The 25,402-nt window shown below is 47.5% G+C and overlaps 1 protein-coding gene across 11 annotated transcripts in view; it reads right to left on the bottom strand.

Moving 5' to 3' along the window:
• The window catches only part of CLASP1 (cytoplasmic linker associated protein 1), a 267,526-nt gene that overhangs the window by 157,865 nt on the left and 84,259 nt on the right, over positions 1–25,402 (bottom strand). For 9 of the 11 annotated variants that reach the window (XM_079924259.1, XM_079924263.1, XM_079924261.1 and 6 more), the window contains 5 exons: positions 23,307–23,385; positions 21,784–21,887; positions 20,902–20,993; positions 18,612–18,687; positions 10,823–10,920 (listed from right to left, as the gene is read on the bottom strand). In XM_079924259.1, the coding sequence (XP_079780385.1) occupies positions 10,823–10,920; positions 18,612–18,687; positions 20,902–20,993; positions 21,784–21,887; positions 23,307–23,385 (449 nt within the window). Of the gene's footprint in view, positions 1–10,822; positions 10,921–18,611; positions 18,688–20,901; positions 21,037–21,783; positions 21,888–23,306; positions 23,386–25,402 lie in introns of those variants that run through there. The other 2 variants (XM_079924266.1, XM_079924256.1) reach the window with 2 other exon arrangements.

Genomic DNA, 25,402 nt, shown 5'->3' with positions numbered 1-25,402 from the left:
CGCAATGAGAAGCCTGCGCACCGCAACAAAGAGTAGTCCCTGCTCGTTGCAACTAGAGAAAGCCCGCACACAGCAACGAAGATCCAACGCAGCCAAAAAATAAATAAATAAATAAAATAATTTAAAAAAAAAATAAAAATAAAAATTCACTAGAGAGGCTCAACAGTGATTTGGGAGAAAAAGCAGCAGCAAACTTGCAGATGAGTCAATTGACACTATCATGTCTGAGAAACAGAAGAAAAATGAACAGGAAAAATAAATAAATAAATAAACAGAGCCTCAGAGATTATCTTCTTACTATACCAACATACACTTAATTGGAATCCCAGGAGAGGGGAAAGGAAAAAGGACAGAAAAAGTATGTGAAGAAATAATGACCGAAAACGTTCTAAATTCATGAAGCTCAACAAACTCCCAATGGGATAAACTTAAAGAGATCCTAACCTAGACACATAATAAGCAAAGGATTAAAAGAAAAGACAAAGAGAACACCTTGAAAACAACAATAGAGAAGCCATTCATCACATACAAGGGCTCCCCAATAAGATTAGTAACTGATTTTTCATTAAAAACAATGCAGGCAAATGTAAAATAGACAGCTAGTGGGAAGCAGCCGCATAGCACAGGGAGAGCAGCTCAGTGCTTTGTAACCACCTAGAGGGGTGGGATAGGAGGGTGGGAGGGAGGGAGATGCAAGAGGGAGGAGATATGGGGATATATGTGTATGCATAGCTGATTCACTTTGTTATAAAGCAGAAACTAACGCACCATTGTAAAGCAATTATACTCCAATAAAGATGTTTAAAAAAAACCCCAAAAACAAAAAACAATGGAGGCCAGGCAGCTGTGGGATAATATATTCAAAGTCCTGAAACTAAAAATCTCAACCAAGAATTCTATATCCAATAAAATCAACCTTCAAAAATGAAGCGGAGAATCCTCTCTGGACCAAAGACACTTCAGTCTTTACATGAAGCCATACTACCAATATAATAAAGTGCAGACTTTATTATATTGTCTTTATTATTATATTGCATGGTGGCGGGGGCCGGGGGGATGAAGGAGAATTTAGGACATTTCTTGATAAGCAAAAAATAAAATAAGACTGTGAATTGAAATGAAAGAACACAGTACAAGAGCCCAAATCCACATGGAGACATAAAGAACACCAGTAAAAGTTCAGTCAGCCTTCCATATTCGTGGGTTCCACATCTGGGGATTCAACCAACCGTGGACCAAAAAGATTTTTTTTTTAATTTTAGAAAGTTCCAAAAAAGAAAACTTGAATTTGTCACATGCCAGCAACTATTTACATAGGATTTACATTGTGTTTGGGTATTTTAAGTAACCTAGAGATGGTTTAAAGCATACAAGAGGATAAGTTATATGCAAATACTACACCATTTTATATAAGAGACTCGAGCAACCATGGAATTTTGGCATCCACAGGGAGTCCTGGAACCAATCCTCCACACATCACAAGAGGTGATGAAAAACTACAAAGGTAAATATAAAACACAGGTAAACATAAAAGACAGTACAAATGTTATTTTTTTGTTGTTAACTCTTCGCTGGTCCTACATGACTTAAAAGGACACTGAATAAAGCAATAATTATAAAACTGTATGTTGGCTAGCTTATAATGTACAAAGGTGTAATCTGTATAACAAGAATAGCAACAGAGAGGTGGGGAGAAAATAGGGCTATGTAGGAGTAAAGTTTTTAATACTAAAATTAAGAATAATAATTCAAACTAGACTGCTATAATTTAAGATGTTAATTGAAATCCCCAGAACAAACACACTAATAATTCCATAAAACAAACAGCAAGAAAATTAAACTGGCATACTAGAAAATATCTATTTATTACAAAATAAGGCAGTAATGAAAGGATAGAGGAACAAGAAAGTCATGACATACAGAACACAAAGAGCAAAATAAAATAGCAGTAATAGTGTACCTTATCAGTACTACATTAAATATGAATGGATTAAACACTTCAATTAAATGGCAAAGATTTTCAAGTTGAATAAACAAACAAGACCCACCTACATGCTATCTGCAAGAGATTCATTTTAGACACAAAGACACAAAGGTTGAAAGTAAAAGGATGTAAAAAGATAATCCATGCAAACTGTGTTCAAAACAGACCTAGGGTGTCTATAGTAATATCAGACAGTATAGACTTCAAGACAAAAATTGCTACCACGGACAAAGAAGGACATTTTTACAGTGATAAAAGGATCAGTGTATCAGAAAGACACAATTATAAGCACCTAAGAACAGAGCCCCAAAATATATGAAACAAAAAGTGACAGAACTGAAGAGAGAACTAGGTAATTCATCAGTATTAACAGAAGACTTCAATACTGCACATTTCAAATACAGATTCTTCTCAAGTGCACATGGAACATTCTCCAGGACAGACCACATGTTGGGCCATAAAACAAGCCGCAATAAACTTGAAAGAACCGAAACCACAGAACACAGAAATTATGATCTCTGACCACAATAGGAAAAAATTAGAAATGAATAACAAATAGAAATGGGAAAGTTACAAATAATGTAGGAATTTAACAAAACAGCCCTAATAACAAACAGGTCAAAGATGAAAATAACAGGGAAATTAGATACTACTTTGAGATGAATGAAAATGAAAGTACAACATACCAAGTGAAATAAGTCAGACAGAGAAAGACAAATGCTGTATGATATTACTTATATGTGGAATCTAAAAAAAAAAAAAACTAGTGAATATAACAAACAGACTTATAGAGAACAAACTAGTGGTTACCAGTGGGAAGAGGAAAGGGAGAGGGGCAAAATAGGGGCATTAAGAGGTACAAACTATTAGGTATAAAATAAGCTATAAAGATATATCGTACAACAAAGGAAATATAGCCAGTATTTTATAATAACTATAAATGGAGTATAACCTTTAAAAATTGTGAATCACTGTTTTGTACACCTGTAACTTATGTAACATTGTACAACAACTATACTTCAAGAAAAAAGCACAACGTACCAAAACTTATGAAATGCAGCCAAACAAATGCCTATAAGAAAACAAAGACCCCAAATCAATAACTTAACTTTCACCTTAAAAAACTGAGAGGGGAAAAAAAAAAAGCAAACCAAATCAAGCAAAAGGAAGAAAATAACAAAGATTAGAGTAGAAATATATGAAACAGGGAAGAGAGAAACAATAGAGAAAAATCAACAAACCAAAAGTCAGTTCTTTGATCAACAAATTTGAGAAACTTTTAGCTAGATAGATCAGAAGAAAGAAGACTCAAATTACTGAAATAAAAATATGAAAGAATGCACATTACTACTGTCCTTACAAAAATAAAAAGGATCACAGGAGAACACTATGAACAACAGTATGTGAAAAATTAGTTAACTTAGATAAAATGGACAAATTCCTGGACACACACAAACTACCAAAACTGACACAAGAAGAAACAAAATCTGAATAGACCTATAACAAGTAAAGAAATTGAATTCAGGAATCAAAACTGCATCCCTAAAGCAAAGCCCAGGCCCAAATGGCTTCACCTGTGGTGAATTCTAACAAATGTTTAAAAAAGAATTAGCACCAATCCTTCACAAACTCTTTCAAAATAGAGACCAGAATGGGAGAAACTGTGAGCAGGGGAGGACAGAATAAGGGAACTCTGTTGTCCTTTCCAGTCAGTTTTTCTATAAAACGAAAACTGCTCTAAAAAATAAGTCTACTAATTAAACAAATATATATATACCCCTAAAAAACAGAAGAGGAGGGAATGCTTTCTATGAGGCTAATATTACAGTAACAACAAAACCAGAAAAGGCATCACAATAAAAGTACAGACCAATACTCCTTGTGAATCCAGCAGAAGTAAAAAGAGTTGTACACCATAACCAAGTGATATTTGTCCTAGGAATGCAGAGTTGGTTCAATATCTGAAAATCAATTAATATAATACAACATATCAAGAGAATAAAAAACAAAGTTACATAATCCTCTCAGTAGATGTGGAAAAAGTATTTGAAAAAATCCAACATCCTTTCATGATAAAAACACTCAAGAAACTAGGAATAAAACTTTATCAACCTCATAAAGTCATACAGAAAAAAAACCCAAAGCGAACATTATAAAATATGGTGTGAGACTGAAAGCTTTTCTTCTAAGATCAGGACAGGACAATGCTGTCCCCTCTCAGCACTTCTATTCAACATCTTACTGCAAGTTCCAGCCAGGGCTTTTAGGCAAAAAAAGAGGAAATAAAAGGCACCTAGATTGGAAAGGAAGAAATAAACTCTCTCTACCGGCAGACGACATATCTTGTATTTAAAAATCCTAAAAAGTGCACGGCAAAACCTTTAGAGCCAGGGAGTTCAGGAAGGTTGCAGGTTCAAGATCAATACAAAAAAATCAATTGTATTTCCCTACGTTAACAATGAACCATCTGAAATTGAAATTTAAAAATTCTGCTTACAATAGCACCAAAAGAAAATACATAGGAGTTAATTTAACAAAGGAAGTGTAAAACTTGTCCACTGGACACTACTAAGCAATTGCTGAAAGTAATTAAAGACTTTTAAAAATGGAAAGACATTCCACGTTCATGGACTGGAAGGCAATGTTGTTAAGATGGCACTATTCCCCAAACTCATTACAGATTCAGTTCCTACCAAAATCCCAGCTGTCCTTTTCTGCAGAAATTGACAAACACATCATAAAATTCACATGGACACAAAGGCACCCAGAACAGCCAAGACAATCTTTAAAAGAACAAACGTGGATTTCGAAATTTACTACAAAGTTAAATTAATCAAGACAGTGTGCTACCAGTAGAAGGACAGGCATACAGATCAACGGAATAGAACTGAGATTACAGAAAGAAATTTTTTTTTTTGTCCACCCCGCGTGGCTTATGGGATTTTGTTCCCTGAGCAGGTATTGAACCCGGGCTCTCTTAACCACTGGACCGCCAGGGAATTCCCAAGAAACCTTTATATTAGTGGTCAGCTGATTTTCAACAAAGGTCCCACAAAGATTCCATGAGGATCAAAAGCACAAAGAGAAACTCATTAGGATGGCTATTTAACAAAACAAAACAAAACAAAACAGGAGATAGATAACAATTGTTGGCAGGATGTGTACTGAAGACAGGAATGCAGAATGGTGCAGCAGCTGCAGGACAGAATGGTGGTTCCTCAAAAAGCTTATACCCAGGGGCTTCCCTGGTGGCGCAGTGGTTGACAGTCCGCCTGCCGATGCAGGGGACACGGGTTCGTGCCCCGGTCCGGGAGGATCCCACATGCCGCGGAGCGGCTGGGCCCGCGAGCCATGGCCGCTGAGCCTGCGCGTCCGGAGCCTGTGCTCCGCAACGGGAGAGGCCACAACAGTGAGAGGCCCGCGTACCACAGAAAAAAAAAAAAAGCTTACACCCAAAAGAACTGAAAGCAGGGAATGGGACAGATATTTGTACACCCATTTTCACAGGAGCATTACTCACAGGGCAAAATTGTGAAGCTATAAATGGGAGAGAAAAATAAGAGAATTAGAAGACCAACTAGTCCAAGCGGTCATTACATTTTTAAAGAAACTTGCCCAGATCTAGACAGCATGAGGTTCCAGCCTGAAAGGCCCTCCAAGTGCACAATAAGACATGAAAAGAGTCTCATATAAGACCCATCATCATAAAGCTTCAGACAAACGGTGAGGACAAAGAGAACCGAAGTTATTGACATACAATAAAGAATCAGAATGACTTTGGGTTCTCACTAGAAACACTGAAAGCTGGGACACAAGCAGGGGAGTGGGAACATGAACTTCAACATTCTGAAGGAAAAAAAGGACTTCCAACCTAGATCTCTAAACCCTGACAAACTATCAATACCGAGATAGAATAAAAATATTCTCAGACTCAAAAAACTTTCCTTCTCCACATCTTTTCTCAGAAAGCTACTGGAAGATACTCACCATTATGATGAGGGACAAAACCAAGAAGGACGTCGTCTCCGAGAAACAGCAGGTGCACCTGCAGAGAAAGGTGCAGTGCAGTCCCCAGAGCACGACAAGGTAAGTGAGAGGCAGTGGAGGCGGCTGCTGTGGACTGCAAGGGCAGGCTCAAGGAGACGTACCTGACTCGTACGTCAGTGGGTAGACAGCGCTGGTGCAAGAGGAGCATGCAGACAACTACACGGATGAAGGCAAGACACTAACCCAGGGAAACAGGGTGCACGGGGGTGGGGAGAGACGGTAGAGTCATCAAAGTTCACCAAACATAAATAGGGAGCTGTGAACAGCCTACACAGCCAGAGAATAAACTAAATGTCGTCCTCATCAAAATGAAAACGTGACTACGTTTGGTGGACGAGGAGATGGTAAGTGCCCCTGAGGGAGGGTAAGAGGAAAGAGAGCTGAAATTCACCCTCCGTAATGTGAAGTAAAATTCTTAGATTGACACAAAACTAAGAAACAGCAGTGCATGCACAGTATTTAGAGGCAGAGCAACAGATACAACATCGTCAGTAAAAACAGTTGACGGTGTTTGCCTCTAAGGAAAAATGGCAGGAGAGATAAGGAATTGCCTTTTTTCAATGTATCTTGTAAACCTAGTCAACTCTCTCTGTATGAATGACAGAAAATAAAATTTAAAAATGAGGGGGGGGGCTTCCCTGGTGGCGCAGTGGTTGAGAGTCCGCCTGCCGATGCAGGCGACACGGGTTCGAGCCCCGGTCCGGGAAGATCCCACATGCCGCGGAGCAGCGGGGCCCCGTGAGCCATGGCCGCTGAGCCTGCGTGTCCGGAGCCCGTGCTCCGCAACGGGAGAGGCCACAACAGTGAGAGGCACGCGTACCGCAAAAAAAAAAAAAAAAAAATGAGAGGGGGTATTACAGAGCACCTTTCTCATCTGCTTTTGCCCTGGGCCCTCCCTATAACACCAAAGCTTTAGCAAGCAAATTAAAAATAAAAATAAGAAAGCCTCAATTCTCCCCTTAACAATACAATCATGAGATAATAATGGCTAGTGAATGTTTATACAATTTTTAATGAACAAATATTATGAGAGCTATTCAAAACTGTAGGTTCACAGGAAGGAAAAGTTTAACAGATAGTTACAATGCATCCGCTGACACGCTTCAGTTCTATCTTCGGTTCTATCTTAAACTATCATCAGATTTCAAGCTGCTGCTGTTTCAGGAGCTTGGTTCCCAGGTGATGGTTCCAGAAGAAAGTTAACACCAGTGATCTTTTTACCAAAGCTTCGCAAACTAAAATACATCATATGGAATGGAAATATATTCTGCCACATACAGTGGGGTGACCGTGAGTGTGCACACAGGCTGACAGCACCTGTCTGTGAAGGGAAACCTTGGGTAGTGAGTGACAGGGCACCTACCGACGTTTTCCTTAGTTCCAAGCACACCTCACAAATATCCTACGGCGTACGTCCTCATATAACAGACAGCTAGAAGTGAAGCCTGTAGTACTTGTTTTCAGAACACATCACGTGTGTGAACTGTGAAAACAATACGTGTAAAACAATGGAAAATGGCCAAATACTACGCTGATGAAGTTCGCAGCTCAGCTGTGCTGACACCCCACGGAGGGGAGACACCTCCTAAAATGAAGACTGGGCAAAACATCTCCACTCCCTTCTCGGGAGGAACATGACTTTAGCCAGCAGATGAAATACTCCAACAACTACTGAACACATGGCCCCAAAGCATGATCAGCTCCTCCAAAGTGAAACTGAGAGCGTACGAGTCTCTCTTCCCAACTGTGAAATGGGCAAAGAAAACTACTGCCAAAATCAGATCATTACTCTTATTCCCTAAGTCAGGTAGCTGACATTAGGAAGGCATTCTTTTTCATCACGTATTTCCTAGAGATTCAATTAATCTTCTCAAATACAGCACTCGCTCAATGAACAAACTCGGAAGACGATAACGTTTTTATTCCAGGACTAAACGCAAGTTTTAGAAAACATCAAGCAAATTCCACACTGTTTTGTTAGTGCTATGGAGTCTTGCCAAGCTGAAGACTCCCCTATGCTCTCACACAGTTAACAAAAAAACCCTGTAATGACGTAAAAGAAGTCTAGAATATTCAAGTATTCCAGTCAGCCACTTGGAGCCCCACACAGCAGATACTGAATTTCCCAAACAGTATCCCAAACAGTATCCCAAACAGTAGGAGATTCTTTCCATGTCTTGTTTCACTTGGACACGGTCCCCAACAAAATTAAGGTGGCGGCCGGAGCCTCTGGCCCTCACAGTGTGAGATCCCACGTAACTGTCTTGTCATAAATACAAAGAAACATGAAGTTTCCGATCCTTTCACTACAGTTTTTAAAGAACTAACAGCCTAGTTCTCCAAGCACTGTTTGTCTGCCCAATTTTTACAATAATGGCTGTAAAAGATGTGGGTCCATTTCCCTAGGCTCACCCTCTCCTTTCGGTCCAGAATTTTTAGGAAGGATTTTAGCTAACATGAGATAATGGAAACTCTCATTCCTGTTCACAGAGGCTCTAACTCTTCTGTAGCTTCTTTTTAATATTTATTTAATATTTCCTTTTTAAAAGGGGGTGAGGGGTGATGGGGGAAAGAAACCACATGACTGGGAATCTGCAAGAGAAGGTTCTAACCCCAGCTCCAGGAGGGACCTTACCCGAGCCCATCTCCGTGGAGGGGTCCCCAAGACCACCCCAGGTTTCATGATTCACTAGGAGGACTCACAGGCCTCAGCACAGAGTTGCACTCCCAGCTGTGATCATTACGGTAAAAGCGCACAAGGAAAATCAGCAAAGAGAAAGGGCGTGTGGGGTGAAGTCCACGGAAAGCCGAGCAAATTTCCCACTAGAGTCACAGGCTGAACTCCCAGCCACAAGCTGTGACGCCGCGGGTGGAACGCCGGCCACTGGGAGAGCCTGCTGAGTCTGAGGGCAGGGTTTACAGGCGCTGGTCACCCAGGCACCCCCTGCCTAAGGCTCCGCAATCGCCAGACCCCCGCAGGAGAGCAGGAGGGCAGCCACGCCCCGGCCGGGCTGCAGCAAGAGACCCCCCCATCCCCGGCCCACTCTGTGGAAATGGTGGAAGCCCCCCACATCCAAGCTCCCAGGCCGCAGGCCGGGCCACCCCTGCAAGCAGGCCTGCAGAGTGAGCTGCCTCCTGTGCTCATCTCGCTAGATCTCAGTTTCACCATGTCACCTCCCCGTCGTCGGCTGCTACAGCAACCATCGGACACGACCCCCGAATCCCACGGGGAAGACGGGGCCGGTCTTGGCCTAGGCTCACCGCGAGCTACTCAGCACGGTGATGCCGTGCGGAAGCAGGAGAGGGTTTCGCTGCCCAAGGCCTGCTTCCCCGACAATGCTGGTGACGTCATCACTCAATAGCCACCCCTACAGTCGCCGCTGCTCTCCTGCTCATCTGCACCCTCCAGTTTTCCCTAACAGCCCGGTCGGTACTTTCTAAGGCAGCTCCCTCCTAAGCGTTCTCACCATCTATTCAAAGACCAGAAGGTCGAGGTTCATGAAACACAGGAATTAAAAACCCCCGTTCTCACAGATTGCCTCTTGTAAAAAACACGAAAAGTTGTTGTATTCTCATCTGCTGCCTCTGTCCCACTGAAAGGCTCTCGGTATAAACAGGCGGTCTCTGCCACACTCCCTGCCGACCCCTCCCCCAGGGCTCATGGATCACACTGTCTGCTAGCATGGACTATTTCCAGCACCATTATAAAGTCTGTAGTGCTTAAAAAAAAAAAAATTACAGGGGCCATGGTGAGAGCAGCACTGGGGTCAGATGTGACTCTCAACAAAGAAAGATGCCCCCCTCCAGGTGCTCCAGGCACCCCGACTGCAGGGTAAGTCAGGTGGCCCACTTCCGTCACACCTGGCCGAGGGGCATCACGGCAGACGGCTCCTGTATATTTCAACATTCCATCCCACAACGAGATGCCCAAGAGTCCGTAAGCTCTTCTGTGGAACAGGGTGGAGAAAATGAAGAACAGGACTTCAGTCTGAGCCCTGACTTGCTAGCTGGGTGATCTCTCCAGCCACTTCCTGCCTCCGGGCCGCTGCTGTCCCCGTGGACACAGTGACAGGCCACACAAGCCGCTCTGTGAGTCCCATCCAGGCCTAACTTCCCAGGATTTTCATATCACTTTCTCCCACGATGGAATTGACGGGCAAAAGGCTTGGAATTCATTTGGTGTAAGGTTTCCCCGTCGTAGGTAAAATCATAGGTGAGTGGTTTTTCATTACTTTTAAAATTCTGACTACGACAGAAACATCTGTGGACTCAAGTTGTCCTGGATGTGATAAGACACTGATCTCCTTGCACTGGAGACTTGGACATTGAGACTGGCATTCCTGACCAGAAAGCTATCATTTCAAAGATGTTTTCCAGAATTATTACTTATATGTTTCTATCCAGACTCATCCTGGAAAGGCTTCATTCAAACAAATATTCTCCAAGCCCCTACTATACTAGGTGTCGTGCGTATACAAAATGTAGAACCGTATGAACCGAGAGAATGCTGAATCTTCCAACACCAAACACTTTTAAATATGCTTCTAAAATCGGAATGTGGCAGGGGACCTGGCTAGACGTCTGGGTGAGAAAGTCTTACTTTTGAGCAAGTGGAATGAAAGGGGGCCCCTGACACTGGGTGATCTGGGTGCGATCTCCATCCACCGATCCTCTCACCGTATATTCTTTCAGTAAAATTACCACAACAAAATAAGCAGTGCAAACCAAGATGTTAACTGAGAAAGAGTACAGGGGGAAAGAGCAGAAGAAAGGAAAAAAGTCTGAACTCACCGGGACTGTGGCAATCCTTTCTTACTGAGATCTGCCCTCACACGTTCTCCTACATGTCTGTAAATTTCCACTAAGCTGTTTATTGCTGCATCTCGAACCTAGATGTAAAAGAAGAGATCTTACAGCTGCTCTGTGTCATTCCCCAGCACTTCCTGCTGCGGACACAACAGGCTATACAACACCCCAAGTTTATCACCCACTCACCAGCGCGATTCTAAACACAACCCTTAAGGGGCATGGGACTAGACACAGCTGTGTTTGACAGCTTTGACTCTGTGGGCACAGTTCCAAAGAGGAGGAAAAAATTCAGATCCCATCCCTATGTACCTGCTAAAGTCCACACCCCTTAGTTCTTTCCATCCTTTAAGACGATGTCTGGAAACCAGACCGCCTTTCCGAAATAGAAAACACTACAAACAAATGAATTATTCTAAAAATAAAACACGATGTAAAACATTCTGGATGTAGGTCAAATAAATACTTAGGGAGCAACAAAAAAGGATGGTAGAGGCTACACGGAGACTACGTTCAAGAAGCTCATAGTTCTAAAAGGGAGATGGGGAAAAAAGTCCATAAATTCTACATTTAACACAGGGCAGGATGTAATAAATGTTATACAAAAGAGTACAAAGAGCTCACATAGTTTAGGGGAGGGAGACAGCACACCAGAGGATACCAAGAAACAGTTTATGGAAGAGGAAGGAACCACTTAAAATGTATTTAGAAACACAGCATTTTACCAGGGAAAGATGGAATGAGACAGGCTCCAAACAAGGTAAGCAGCCTGCGCAGAGGCATGAAAGCAGAGAAGCAAGGCATACACTTCAGGAAGAGCAAGGCAGCGGTCTGGCCAAACACAGATAGGAAAGGAAAGGTCGCGATATGTAAGGCTCGAGAGACAGAATGGACTTAAAAAAAACACACACACAGGGCTTCCCTGGTGGCGCTAGGGCTTCCCTGGTGGCGCAGTGGTTGAGAGTCCACCTGCCGATGCAGGGGACACAGGTTTGTGCCCCGGTCCGGGAAGATCCCACATGCCGCGGAGCGGCTGGGCCCGTGAGCCATGGCCGCTGGGCCTGCGCGTCCGGAGCCTGTGCTCCGCAACGCGAGAGGCCACAACAGTGAGAGGCCCGCATACCGCAAAAAACAAAAACAAAAAAAACACACACACAAAAAAAACAGAACAGGGAACTTTGAATATGGGCTGTGTGTATACCAAACATTACAGTTGTATCAATGTTAAATTTCTTGGATGTGAAAACATGTGATTACACAAAAATATCCCTGTTGTTAGCAGACACACACTGAAGTACCTAGGAGTAAAAAGATCATGTGCTAGATACTTCCGAATGGTTCAAGAAAAAAGGTCTATTTCTGTGTGTGTGTGTGTGTGTGTGTGTGTGTGTGTACACATGTGTGTATACACGTTGAGATATAAGACAAATGTGACAAAAGTTAAATGGTAAATATGGGTGTTCACTATACTACCCTTTCCATTTTTCTATAGGTCTAAAATTTTGCCGATAGAAAGGTGGGAAGAAAAAAAGTTTATAAATCCAATGGACTCAAGGCCAGACTGTGGGGCGCCCAGGGGTGCCGAGGAGAGGAGAGCCAGCAAAGACAAGAGAGCAACCACGATTGCAGATTTGGTCTCAAGCAATGAAATCAAAGAAACAGAGAGGAAAGAAGCAGGGGTACAAACAGTTTACAGCTCTGAACACTGCCAAGTTACCCTTTGATTTAACAGCGGTATACGATACGTAATTTTGTTTACAATTTTCCCCCTTGTGACAGAAAAAGGCAAATTCTAAGTTCTTATTACTTCTCACCCAAAACCTGATGCTATGCACCAAACTGTGTGTGTGACCCACCAGCCCCCGAAACAATTCATATGTTGATGATGGCAGTTAGAGACAGGCCCATAAAGAAGGTAGTTAAGGTTAAATGAGGTCGTAAGAGTGGGTCCTGATAATAATAGGAGGGGCGTCTTTATAAGAGAGACACCAGACAGCTCCATGTGTCTGCTAGCCAGGAAGAGAACCCTCAGTAGAGTGCGGCCACACCGACACCCTGTTCCAGGACTGCCGGCCTCCAGAACTGTGAGAGACAAACTTCCATGGTTTAGGCCTCCCAGTCTACGGTATTTTGTAATGGCAGCCTGAGCTGACTAACGGAGATTACCAGTTTATTTTGGAAAGGAAATAATTTCTGATGTTAGGGAACATTTCCCTATTGAAACATGCACATCTCACAAAAGCAGTCAATGCCCTGTCTTGAGAATCAGTGAAAAATGCATCGCCGTGGCTTACTTTCTAGTGATTACGTCTGCTCAGAGCCAGAGCAGATCACACCGGGGACCCCCTTTAAAGAGCAATCGATACCCTGTCTGCTACTTACAAAGTCTGGGCTATGAAGAGTTTAAGGGATTTAGTGGAGAAATGACTAGCCTTCTAAGTGAAATAAGTCAGACAGAGAAAGACAAATACTGTAACATATTGCTTATATGTGGAATCTAAACAACACAACAAACTAGTGAATAAAACAAAAAAGAGCGAGACTCCCATATACAGAGAACAAAGTGGTTGCCAGTGGGGAGAGGGAAGGGGGGAGGGGCAATATTGGGGTAGGAGAAATGGGGTTATTATGAGATTATATGAAATCATGTGTGAAACTTTTGAAATTCTAACGGGCTATAGAATTTAAAGAATCTTTCATTCATTCATCCAATCAATTAATAAAATTACTAGCCTTAGAGTCAAAGTAGGCCTGAGGACTTACTTGGCCATTTAGAGGCTGCCATAACTTTGGACAAAGCATTTAAACTTTCATTCATTCATTCATTTACACATCCTTATTGGAGTACAACTGCTTTACAGTGCTGTGTTTTAAACTCTTTTAGTCTCCATTTTCTCCTTCGTAAGTGGAAGGCTGCTTTGAGATTAAAAAAAATAATGGAAAAAGGGCTTTCCTGGTGGCGCAGTGGTTGAGAGTCCGCCTGCCGATGCGGGGGACACCGGTTTGTGCCCCGGTCCGGGAAGATCCCACATGCCACAGAGCGGCTGGGCCTGTGAGCCATGGCCGCTGAGCCTGGGTGTCCAGAGCCTGTGCTCCACAACGGGAGAGGCCACGGCACTGAGAGGCCGCGTACCACAAAAAAATAATAATAATAATAGAAAGAAAAAAAATGGATTCAATTCAACAAATATTTGACTGCCTATTACATGCCAAACTGGGGGCGCTACACGGCCCAGGCAGGTAACATGATGCGTGGAGCAAGGTGGGTGCACGATGACGAATGGCCCCGGCCCAGGACCCGCTGGCGAGGGAAGGGGGATGCCCAGCCTCGGGCAGGCAGCCGCCAACATGTAGCCGTGGGGCACAGGTACAGCTCTGCCCCACCTTCACTCTTCTGCGGAAGCTCAGAAACGCTCCTCCCAAATGTCAACTTGCAAACCCAAACTTCACACGTGAAGTGAAGTCATCCTGCAGACACGTGTATGTGCACAGACACAGGCCAGCGGTTTGTGGCCCGTGTTTATATGCATAAAGCACTCAGCACAGTGGCCGGTGGGACTGGTATCATCTACATCTCTCAGACCAGCAACCTTAGCCTTTAAATAGCTATTCCTCAGGCTCAGAAAGCTCCAGGGCCAGGGAGCATCTGAGGATCTAAATGACCCAAGAATCACAGAAGAACAGATTGTCTGTGGCACTACAAAGTATCGCAGCCCAACTGAGGAGGGGCGTCCCCTCAAAGCAAGTCGGTTCGGGCTGAAGGGACCATGCAGTGCTCCCTCCACAGGCCGCCACAGGGGCCCCACGCGCTTCTGCCCACCCGCAGGCTCGCCACGCAAATGACCCCAAGAGCTCAGGCCACCAGGACAGCAAAAGACCAGGGCCCCGTACATTAAGCTCCACCTGCCGGGCCCTGGCCGAAGGCTTTAGAGAGCCTGAGGCCTTCAAATCTACGACCTCACTCACCGGGCCACTGCTGACTGTGACACAGAGGAGCGGAGCCTGGCGGGCTAGCCACCTGCCGGGGCCCACGGTCACCTCACTGCGCCACGCTGCACCCCAAGGTGGGCATCAGGAATGGGCTCCCTACACAGCGGAAACTCCAGGGGGAACTTCACCCCCAGGGACAGGGAGGGCACCCGGAAGCCCACTCGAGGCCAAAGCCACCCTGTCCCCGCAGCCACCCGCCCACAGAGAGGATGTCTCAGACCCGCCCACTCCTCAGGTACCAGTCAAACCCTCTGCGGGGGCTTCCTTCCCCTGCCCCTCCCCGCTAAGCCCAGCCAGCCAGCCAGCCCAGGGCCAGATGCAGAGAGCTCTGAGATCAGTGCCGGCCCCTCAGCCACCCCAAGATGCTTCTAGACTCTGAAGATGCGGATCAAACTCCTCAGCAAAGCAGACGGCAGGCAGCGGGGCAAGGCCCTGCGGAGGCGACCGCTGCCTGCCCTAGGCCAGCTGAGCAGCTCTGAAGTCAGAGGTCTGCAGGCAGAACTGGAGTTCTCCTTATCTGACAAAGGGGCTCCCCATCGAGCAGGTGTCTCGGATGCCCCGGCCCCGTCCTCCCTGGCCCTGTTCTCGGCTCGGGAGATCAAGTCTCCCGAGTGTAAGGCCACCCCATAACCCTGGTCCCTTCCCTGACAGCGGGCTGACACCGCGGCACAGGATGCGGCTCTCGCGAGACACGACAGGGAACCTGAGCAAAGCTTCCGGAGGACGCCCGTCCACTCTGCGAAAGCGGGTAAACGCAGGGACACTCAGGGAAACGTGCACGTGGACTGGGCACTTAATGACATGAGAGAATCAGGCATTCTTGAGGGACAGGAGGTGATAATGCTGTTAAGGTTATGTGGGGGGCTTGCGGGGGTGGAGAGGCCTTACCCTTTAGAGTATTTAAGAATTAAATGAACCAATGTCTAAGATTTCCTTCAAAATAATCTACATTTTGCTTCCAAACAATGGGGTGGGGGAGGCAAAAAGATGAAAGTAAACTGGCCTCGTCTGGTCAGCTGCTGAGGCCGGAGGACGGGCCCGAGGGGATGCTGTACGTCATTCTCTCCACTTCTACCTCCGTTTGAACCTTTCAATCTAGAAAAGCTGAAAACAGGAGAGGCACATAGGAGCACCGGGCTTTCATCTGCCAGGCACGCGGGACACGCGTGCAGCTGGGCTGTACCACGCAGGGCCCGTGAGCAGAGCTGCAGAGGACAAAGCCCAGGGGGTGGGCAGCCCAGCAGAAGTGGAGCGGGACACGCAGTCCTGGGGACATCACTGAGCCGATAACAGGCCCTGCGGCCTCCCTACCTCGGGCCCCCCCCATACACGGGATGATGCATTTTCCCCACTGCTCTGGTGATTCTGAGTTGGATTCTGAGTTACTTTCAGCAGCCAAAAGCATCCTGAGCCACGCAAAGCCTGCGCATGGGCGCCCGCTCTGGGAAGCTGAGTCGCTCTGCACTCAGACCAGTACCAGAGGACTCACAGCCCCTGGGGCAGGAGTGTTTGCGGGGCTCAACACACACACGCACGCACGCACGCACGCACACACGCACGCACACACTCACCCCCGCACAGGACTGAGAGCTGGATGCAAGCCGACCACAAGGTCAGGGGCCCAGTGCAGTGACAGCACCAGCAAAACACACGACTGTCCTCTCTGGCCTGAGGCATCCACGGCTAAGAGGCGAACACCGCTCAGGTAGCCATGGGGAGTCTACTCAGTCCTAAGGCCGCTGGAAGGCAGTCCTGGGACGATAAAGAGGAGACAGGGGTAGTCCTGACCCTCAAGGTTCAGAGACCAGCAGGAAAGACTGACGAGAAAATGAAAATAAAGTCAGAAGCACAAGCACACGCGACATACACACGCACCCTGGAAGGAGGGATGAGTGAGTGGGTTATTTAGCATCAGAGGAGCGGGCGTGGAGCCCCCGGGTGCGGGGAGGTGAGGACCGCGTGTCTGTGTCTGCACACGCGTGCACACATGCGGGTAAACACTCCTAAGGACTCCTCCGATGCTCAGTGTGGGAAACTGGCTACAGGCGCTGCCACTCCGGACTGCTGACAGCCGCCCACTGAGCCTGGCCTCGTTCACCCCAGCACGCTGCCTCTCTGAGGCTGGCGGGGATACTCATATCACCTGTCAGGCCGGTGCAGGCACCCAAGTGAGGAACAAAGAGCCTCGACCAGCCCAGCTGGCTCTCCTGCTCTACCGAAGGGGCCACGTGGTAGCAGTGACAACCTCAAGGAGTGACCCCCATAAAGGACTTTTTTCCACAGAAAACAAAGTGGAGACAAGACGTTAAGGGGGCAAAAAGGCAAAATAGTCCATCTGGTAATTCAGAATCTTTTTTAAAAGTAGCTTCAGTTAGGGACTTCCCTGGCGGTCCAGTGGTTAGAACTCCATGCTTCCCATGCAGGGGGTGCAGGTTCAGTCCCCGGTCCGGGAACTAAGAGCCCGCATGCCGCAGTGTGGCCAAAAAATTTAAAAATACAAAGTAGCTTCAGTTATTTTCAAATTGATGATGAACATAAAGTATGATCCAGGAAATAAAAGTATCTAAAACTCAAATTTCCAACGTCAGATATTTTCAGTGAAGGCTGGATAGAGGATGCACAGAAAGAAGCAAGTGGGTGCAGGTGAGGGAGAGCAGGGACACAGGCCGGCAGCGAGCAAGAAGGCAGGAGAAGCGGCCGGCGACGGGAAGGGGAGTGCAGCAGGGCACCAAAGAGGAAGCGGGAAACAGCCGGGATCAAGGGCAGAGATGAGGAGGGAGAAAGGATGCGGAACAGGAGGCTCTGCGACCCAAGGGCCCTCGGAGCTGAGCTGGGGGCGGTGGAGGGAGAGCAGAGTCATCTACGGAGGGCACTGTAGCCATCGCCAGTCAAGACTGACAGATGCTGTCCACCACGTACCGTCGACCCCTGAACACTGCGCAGGGAGGGGGGCCGCCAACCCTCCAGGCATCCACAGATTTGCCGGATCCGGACCACCGGGGGCCACGCAGTACTGCGGTGTTTCCTACTGAACAGCCACCTACCGGTGCACCTGCGCACTCCGATCCCATGCCGTTCAACGGGCAGGTGTACATTTCTTTTGTGAGTTACTGATCCTATTTTCAGCCCCTCATCTAACCAGGTGTGTGAGCCAACGTGACAGACAGGGCTCTGGGTGATAACCAGAACTGACCTGGGAGAGAACTGGCACTTCCGGTGCCCGGGCTGCCTGCTCACTGCTTAGCAAAGCCCCACCCACCCACCCTGACACCAGGGAAGTGGTGCTTTGACGTTTTGGGGTTTTGTTTTACTTTATACAAAATAACATGCATAGGTCAGTCTGAAGTGTTTCCACAGTTATATGCACCAATGTGGCCACCGCTCAAAACAAAACGTGGGCCCTCTCTGTCACCTCCGAGAGGCCCCCGCAGGCCCTGTCCAGCCCACCTCTCCCACCCCAGAAGGGGGCCGCTGCTCCGCCATCACCGTCGCTCCCTCCCCACACCCACCCCTCTAGCTGCAGAGATGGTGACCAGAGTGCCTTCTCTTGGAGGCTGGTCTGATGACATCACTTTACAGGCTAGTGAGGGCCCATCCCAACGTGGAGAAGAGGGCAAAGCGGGCCCCCATCCACCAAAGACGCTGATAAATGCTACTGGGCACTAACACCCATCACCTCAACCAACACCCCGAGCTCTAGAGAGAGAAATAAAGTCCCACCCAGAACCAAAATGCACCCTCACTGTCTACAGCCAATGATTTCTTTCTCACTAAATACACTCACCTGGCTGTTTGGATCTCCGAGCAGGTTACATATATGTGGCACAATCTTGCTTAGTGTCAAGGTATGTGCTCCAGAGCTGAAAACAAAAGCAGTGCTTTACTGTTGGTGGGAAGAGAGGAAAGCACACTGCCTCTCCTCCCTCTCACCCCTTCCTTCCCTCCCTCCCTGGGCCCATCGCCACCGCCCACCAAGGCTCGCCCCTTACCCTTCCCCCTCTGCTTCCAAACTAAACACACACCCGCACGGCCCCTCCGCACAGTTCTAAACTATGAGTGCCTCTCAGGACAAGCGCCCCCACCCCCACCCCGGCTCGGGGTCCCTGCACCTGGCCCAGCCCTTCGCTGCCAGGCCGCGGCCGCAGCCTCGCCCACGCGGGGTCCTGTCGTCTTGACACTGCCGTGCGTCATGCGGTGGTCCCTACTCTGGCCAACTCAGTGCACTCAGCCACCCGGCAGGTTCCCGGGGTCCTCCCCTAATCGCCCTGCTGTGTGGCTCTCTGCCACACCAGACATTCAGTTAATAACCGCTTGAAGACAGACTGCGATAAACGGCTGAGAGGACGCCAGCTGAATGACGCCCTGCTGGAGGACAGCTCAGCTATCTCCAGCTGTTCACCGCCATAAACTAAACGCTGTCACTGACACCCTCTGTCAACAACACTCTCCCCGATTCCTTCCTGAGTACTCTCTTAGGACAAATTCTTAGATGCGGAACTACAGTAAGCAAAGGCTAGAAACATTTTTTAGAAGCTTCAGAGACCAGGGACTTCCCTGGCAGTCCAGTGGTTAAGACTCCGTGCTTCCACTGCAGGCGGCACAGGGTTCAATCCCTGGCTGGGGAACTAAGATCCTGCATGCCACGTGGTGCAAACAAACAAAAAAAAGCTTCAGAGACCGAATTTAATGGTCCCGAGAAGTCTAGCACATTAAGAGAGAAAAACTTATAAGGTAATATAAACGTTACAATCTCCATTTTGTTTTTAAAAATAATAAAACTCTTAATGCTGGAACAAAATGCTACATGTTAACAGTGATTATCTGAAGGTGGCAGAATTATAGACAATAATCATTTTCTTTTTTATGTAAATTTTCTGTGATATACACAGTATTACTTTCGTAAGCAGAAAAGGTGATTTGTAATTTTAAAAAAGGCTCTCCTGGGCTTCCCTGGTGGCGCAGTGGTTGAGAGTCCACCTGCCGATGCAGGGGACACGGGTTCGTGCTCCGGTCCGGGAAGATCCCACATGCCACGGAGCGGCTAGGCCTGTGAGCCACGGCCACTGAGCCCGCGCATCCGGAGCAACGGGAGAGGCCACAACAGTGAGAGGCCCGCGTACCGCCAAAAAAAAAAAAAAAAAAAAAAAAAGGCTCTCCTGCAAATAAGCACTTAAAAAAATGTTCAACATCAACAGTTATTAGGGAAACACAAATTAAAACCGCAATGACACAGCACTACACGCATATCAAAATGGTTAAAATTAAAGACAGTGGTAACATTCAATGCTAGCGAGGAAATGAAGAAATGAATCATTCGTACACTGCTGGTGGGAATGCAAAATGATGCAGACCACTCTGGAAAATAGTTTGGCAGTTTCTCTTAAAAGTAAAGATGAATCTACCAAACGACGCAGCAATTGTACTCTTGGGCGCTGACCCAAGAGAAATGAAAACTTCTGTTCATGCAGAAACTGGTACATGTGTGTTCACAACAGCATTATTTGAAATAACCAAAAAGTGGAAATATTCAAATGTCCTTCAACGGGTGAACTGTTAAACACACTATGATACGTCTATACCAGGGAATTCTACTCATCAATAAAAAGGAACAAACTACTGTTCAGGCAACAACATGTATGCAATCTCAAGGGAATTACGCTGAGAGGGAAAAAAAGGTCAGTCTCAAACGGTCACATTCTGTGTGATTCCATTCATAAAATAACGAAATCGCAGAGCTGGAGAGTACATGAGTGGCAGCATGGGGGCGCCTGGGGCGAGGTACGGGTCTGCACCTTGAACGTGGCAATGAGTTACCCAGAGCTGCACCCGTGTCACAGCTGCGCACACACGACATGCGTGCGTCCTGGATGAACCTGAACAAGCTCTGTGGATCGTATCTACACCAACTTCCTGGTCTGGACCCTGCACTACAGACACGCAAGACGACAGGTGGGTGCGCGGCACCTCCCAGGACGTTTCCCTATAACTTCCAGTAGATTCGTGATGATTTCAGAATTAACAGTTACAGATACAAAAGCTCAGCCGAGGACACCCTGAGGCCCCACCAGACTTACGCGTTGAGTGTGGCGACCAGGCAGAGACACGTGCCTTCCCGGGTGCGGAAGTTCTTGTGCTTGAAGCCTCCCAGCATCCGGTCCCACACGTACTGCAGGCGCAGAGGACGGGGGGGAGAGGAGAGAGGGCAGCTTCTGCAGCCCCGTCCAACGCGGGGCCCACGGGGGTCGGGGGGGGGGGGGGACACGTCGCAACAGGTGCCAAAGCCCTCCCCACCTCCACCAGCTCATTAAGCGCTCTCAAGAGCTTGCTGGAAAATGGTAACTTATGCTCGTATATCAAGTTCAAAACGGTCAAAACACATTCCTTTATACAATTTCGTTTAATTCTCCCGACAGCCCTGAAAGGGAGGTGAAACTGTCCCCATTTTATGGGTGAGGAAAATGAGGCCCAAGGTCACATACTGACACTGCTCTCTCAGCTTGAACAGCTGTGCCCACCCCATCCACAAGCCAAACAGCTGCTCAGCTTTTCAGGCCAATGCAGGCTTTACCTTTCCTGGGAAGGCTTTTCCTGACGCCTCCCTGCCCCGCCCCGCCCCACCCCACAACAATGGACAGCTGGACCCCTGGCAGCCCCAGCTCACCAGCAGACAGGGACCAGGGCTGCAGCCAGGCCTCTGAGTGCCCCGACACCACAGCTGCATCTTTTCAGAGACTCACAGAGTCAGTTATGTAAATGAGCTCAACTCTAATGGATCAAACCAAGCACTCGGTACCCATGTTAAGTCCACTAACTTATTCAAAGGTATACCTTCTGCTGTTTGTTGTTTAAATATCCTATGGGGAGAAGAGGGGCCAGATGAAACGCCATGAAACTTTTCCTCTGAAACCCACTGGCGCTCTGCAGGAACACCCCGAGCCCGCCCTGCCCCGCCTCACCTGGGGGTTAGCAGCCTGATCCATGATCTTCAGCAGCAGGGCCTGGTCTTGTTCCCTCACAGAGTCTTTAGCGTCGCCCAGTCTGTCTATTAAACTCGGCAGCACTGGAAATTAAAATGCAAACTGATCAAATGAAAACCTAGTCTAGTGGCCTGTGGTCACCAACTGTGGATATTTCAAAATCCTGGCCTAAATGATGCACATCACTCTAAACCCACCAACCCCTGTAATTCTACCCTTCCTGCTCAAATCCATCCACAGGAACTACTAGGCGAATCTGCAGAAATCCTTTGCATGGACACACTGTTTGTCTTCTTCCTTACCCCACCTTCCTCTAGGCAGCTTCCAGCATGTTTTTAAGCTGCTGAAATGCTATTAACATGGATGTCGATGGAAGACCGTGGCAAGAAAGAGTCAACACAAAAGGAAATCCAGGTTAGACAGAGGGGCTCCAGCACGTCTGCTCGGGGGGAGTGGGGAGGAGAGCGTGGGAGGAACAGGCATTATGGCTCAGTCTGTTTTTACTTTTACATCACATCCACCCAAGCTCATCAGACAGAATGCAGCTCTCTGCCCTTCCTCCGCCCTTCCTCCATATGGCTGGGGGCGGGCCATCACTACTGCTCCAAGGGCACCTGGGTATCAGAGGTCAATTTTCTTTGCTTCTTCTAAAAATCTATAAACATTTCTTTTACAAGAGATAGCCCTGAACAATTCAGCTAATTTAGGGGGAAATGGAATGCTACTAAAACATCAAATTCCTCAGAGGGATTTTTTATTTGCAGATGGGCGGTTTGTACCAGAGTGGGAAGAGCTCATGACTTTATCGAAAGGTGCACACTGACCAGACGGTAAACAGAACAAATACACGTGAACCAATTGAAACCGAGAAATTCTACAAGGAAATGCCTGCACAGAGACGCTTAGTGTTTGTATTGTCATCATCAAAGCCCAGAGGTCGGGAATTAAATCATCTCTTAATCTACGGAACCTGGGGTTATTTTTATTTCATTTTTCTGACTTACTGCTCTCCCTTCAAAATAAGAGTGATCATTTACCACACACTTGAAATGACATCTACAACCAAAGTGTAAACAGTCATAACAACAAAAATCTGTTAACAATACAGCTGAATCGGACCTGCAGGACTCTCAAAGAGAGAAAGCAATGCCTCTCAAAGGGAAGGGTCAGGGACAAGGAGGGCTTGGTTGGCACCACAGCCTGATGGCTAACTGGAAGAAACCAAAGTAATAGTTGGTACTAGAACAGGGAGGTGGAAGAAGCCAGCAGAAAGATATGGGAGTGGGGTGCCAGCAGGTGTGCGGAGGTGGCAGATCCGGCCACGCCCAGGAGGGGGGCGAGGGCAACGGGGCAGCCGTGGCATCTAAAGATGCAGGAGGGGGTGGGGGTGGGGCGGGCTGGGGGGTGGGGGACAAGAGGGCAAGGGTGGAAGGCGGGTACAGCCAAGTGAAGCTTTGGCGAGACCCAGCGAAGGCCGGGGGCTGGAGGAGGAGAGAGCTCACCTGTGCCGATCTGTGCCTTGAACCGATCCTGCAGCCGGGTGACCAGCGAGGACAGGATGTCCATGCCCAGGAGAACCACCTGCAACGGCAAACAGCGGGCCCCCGTCAGCGGCCGGCGGGGGGCGCGGCGCCCTCGCCCGCCGGCTCCCGGGGCCCCACCGCATCTCTGGCTCAGACGCGGCCCGGGAGCCGGAGCGTGCGCCGACCCGCAGGGTTAAGCCGGGTGTCAGGAGGGGGGGCCGCTTGCCGGAAAGGGCTGTTTACAGCGCTAACACGAAATAGTCGGTGGCGAGACACGAATCAACCCCCACCGCCTCGGCCTGAGTCCCAGGCGCCCGCCCTCTAGGGTGGGAGCGCGCGCTGCGGCCCCGCCCCCTGCAGGCCCCGCCCCGGCGGAGAGCACATATGCATATCAGCTCGCAGCTGGCGCGTGGCCTTCTGGGTAACACTGAGCGGCCCCTTTGCGACCTTCCGAAGCCTCCGAAAACGCGGAGTTCGTGGCGAGCTTCGGGAGCCGAGATCAGCAGAGGTGCGCCGGCTGCCGGGCGGCTGCGGTGGAATGCTCGGGTTAGTCGCCACAAGCCTACCCGGTGTTGGCGCCTGCTTCTCGCGGCGCGAAGAGCGCCGGCGCCAACCATCCTTTTCTTGGGGTTGCGCTACTGTCCGATGAGCGTTTAGCGAGGGCAGTACTGCTAACGCCTATGCAACACGCTCGCACCTGGTAAAGCTACGCTTTACCTCGGTGCAATTTTTGGAAAAAAGAATTTTCTCTTTTCCACGAGGTCGAAGTTCAAAAGCAGTTTTTCCGAGCTGTATAAAGATGGTTGTAAAGCTGTTTCTATTTTAAGGGGGCGCTAGCAGCTTCAAGAGAGCTCAGGTTTCTTTGTCTGTTTTCCCGGGCGAACCCTCCGAAATTCACTGTCAGTAGACAACGCTTCTGCGTTGTGTAAGTTTATTTTGAGAGCTACTCTGAAGTTACTGGAGGAGATCTCAGATAATAACAATCGAGTTTTTGTATCTCCCTGGCTCCTGCGTTTCGATAAAAGCGGAAACGTTAGGTTTTGCTGGTTCAGTTCTTAAATTCACCGCTTCGAAAAGAAGTAATCCAAGTTTGTCCACTAGTCACCACAGTTCACGCACTATCCTTGCAAGGAATTGGCAACGTAAAAATCTTAAGACACACCTCTTAACGTTTCTTAAAGAAACAACTGTCGTTCGACAGGTTTTGTGTCTGTAATGGTACGGAAAATAATGACTTATGAGCTACGGACGACTAGGTACCAGGTTTTAACTCTTCCTCCGAAGAATACTAACCGTACGATGAGAAAAGCCTCTGAAACGGTATCTCAACCAGATGAGCAAAGTCAACACCAACAGCCACAAAATCACATCGGCAGGACCTATGCTGCGTATGTGATTAGAAGGTCTGTGATCCTTCGCATAAGAACTCACAAGCCCACATTCGATCCCAATAGACATCCTGCAAGATACCTAATCAGTACACTTCAAAACACTTGAAGTCGTCAAAGACAAGGAAAGTCAAATCGTCACAGCCAAAAGGAGGAGCCTAGGAGACACAATGATAAAGTGGAGCGTCACATCCTGGGATGATAAGGACGTCAGGTAAAACTTACTTAAGACCTGAACAAACTATGGACATTAAGTTAATAATAATCTGTCAGTATTTCTTTATTGGGTTTAAGAAATATACCCCACCAGTGTTAGAGGTGAATGATATATAATGGGATTTTTCTGTCAATGCAAAACTGTTCTAAAAATTTAAGTTTATTTTATAAAAAGAGTAGCCTCTCAATGATGTGGAACTGGCCTTTTCCTGATAAAATCCTAAGCATCGGTCTGGATGCACTACTGGTCAGAGGGGGGAGTGTTCCTCGTGGCAGAACTATTAATACCTGCCTTAAGTATAATCCCTCAAGACTTAGCTGCAAGAGGACTATGGCCTTTTCACATATGCCAGCCCATGTTGGTTTACCTACTCGTGGAATTTGGGGGAAACAGACTTTAAGCTTTTCCAGGATGAAGGTTTGCTAGCAGGTCCAACCACGGCAGCCCTGGCTAAATCCTAGACTGCAACG

Source organism: Stenella coeruleoalba, assembly GCF_951394435.1.
Source record: "Stenella coeruleoalba genome assembly, chromosome: 6".
In the NCBI taxonomy this organism is placed as follows: domain Eukaryota; kingdom Metazoa; phylum Chordata; class Mammalia; order Artiodactyla; family Delphinidae; genus Stenella; species Stenella coeruleoalba.
The sequence above is the reverse complement of the archived record's forward strand: the minus strand, read 5'-3'. Positions and strand labels throughout refer to the sequence as shown.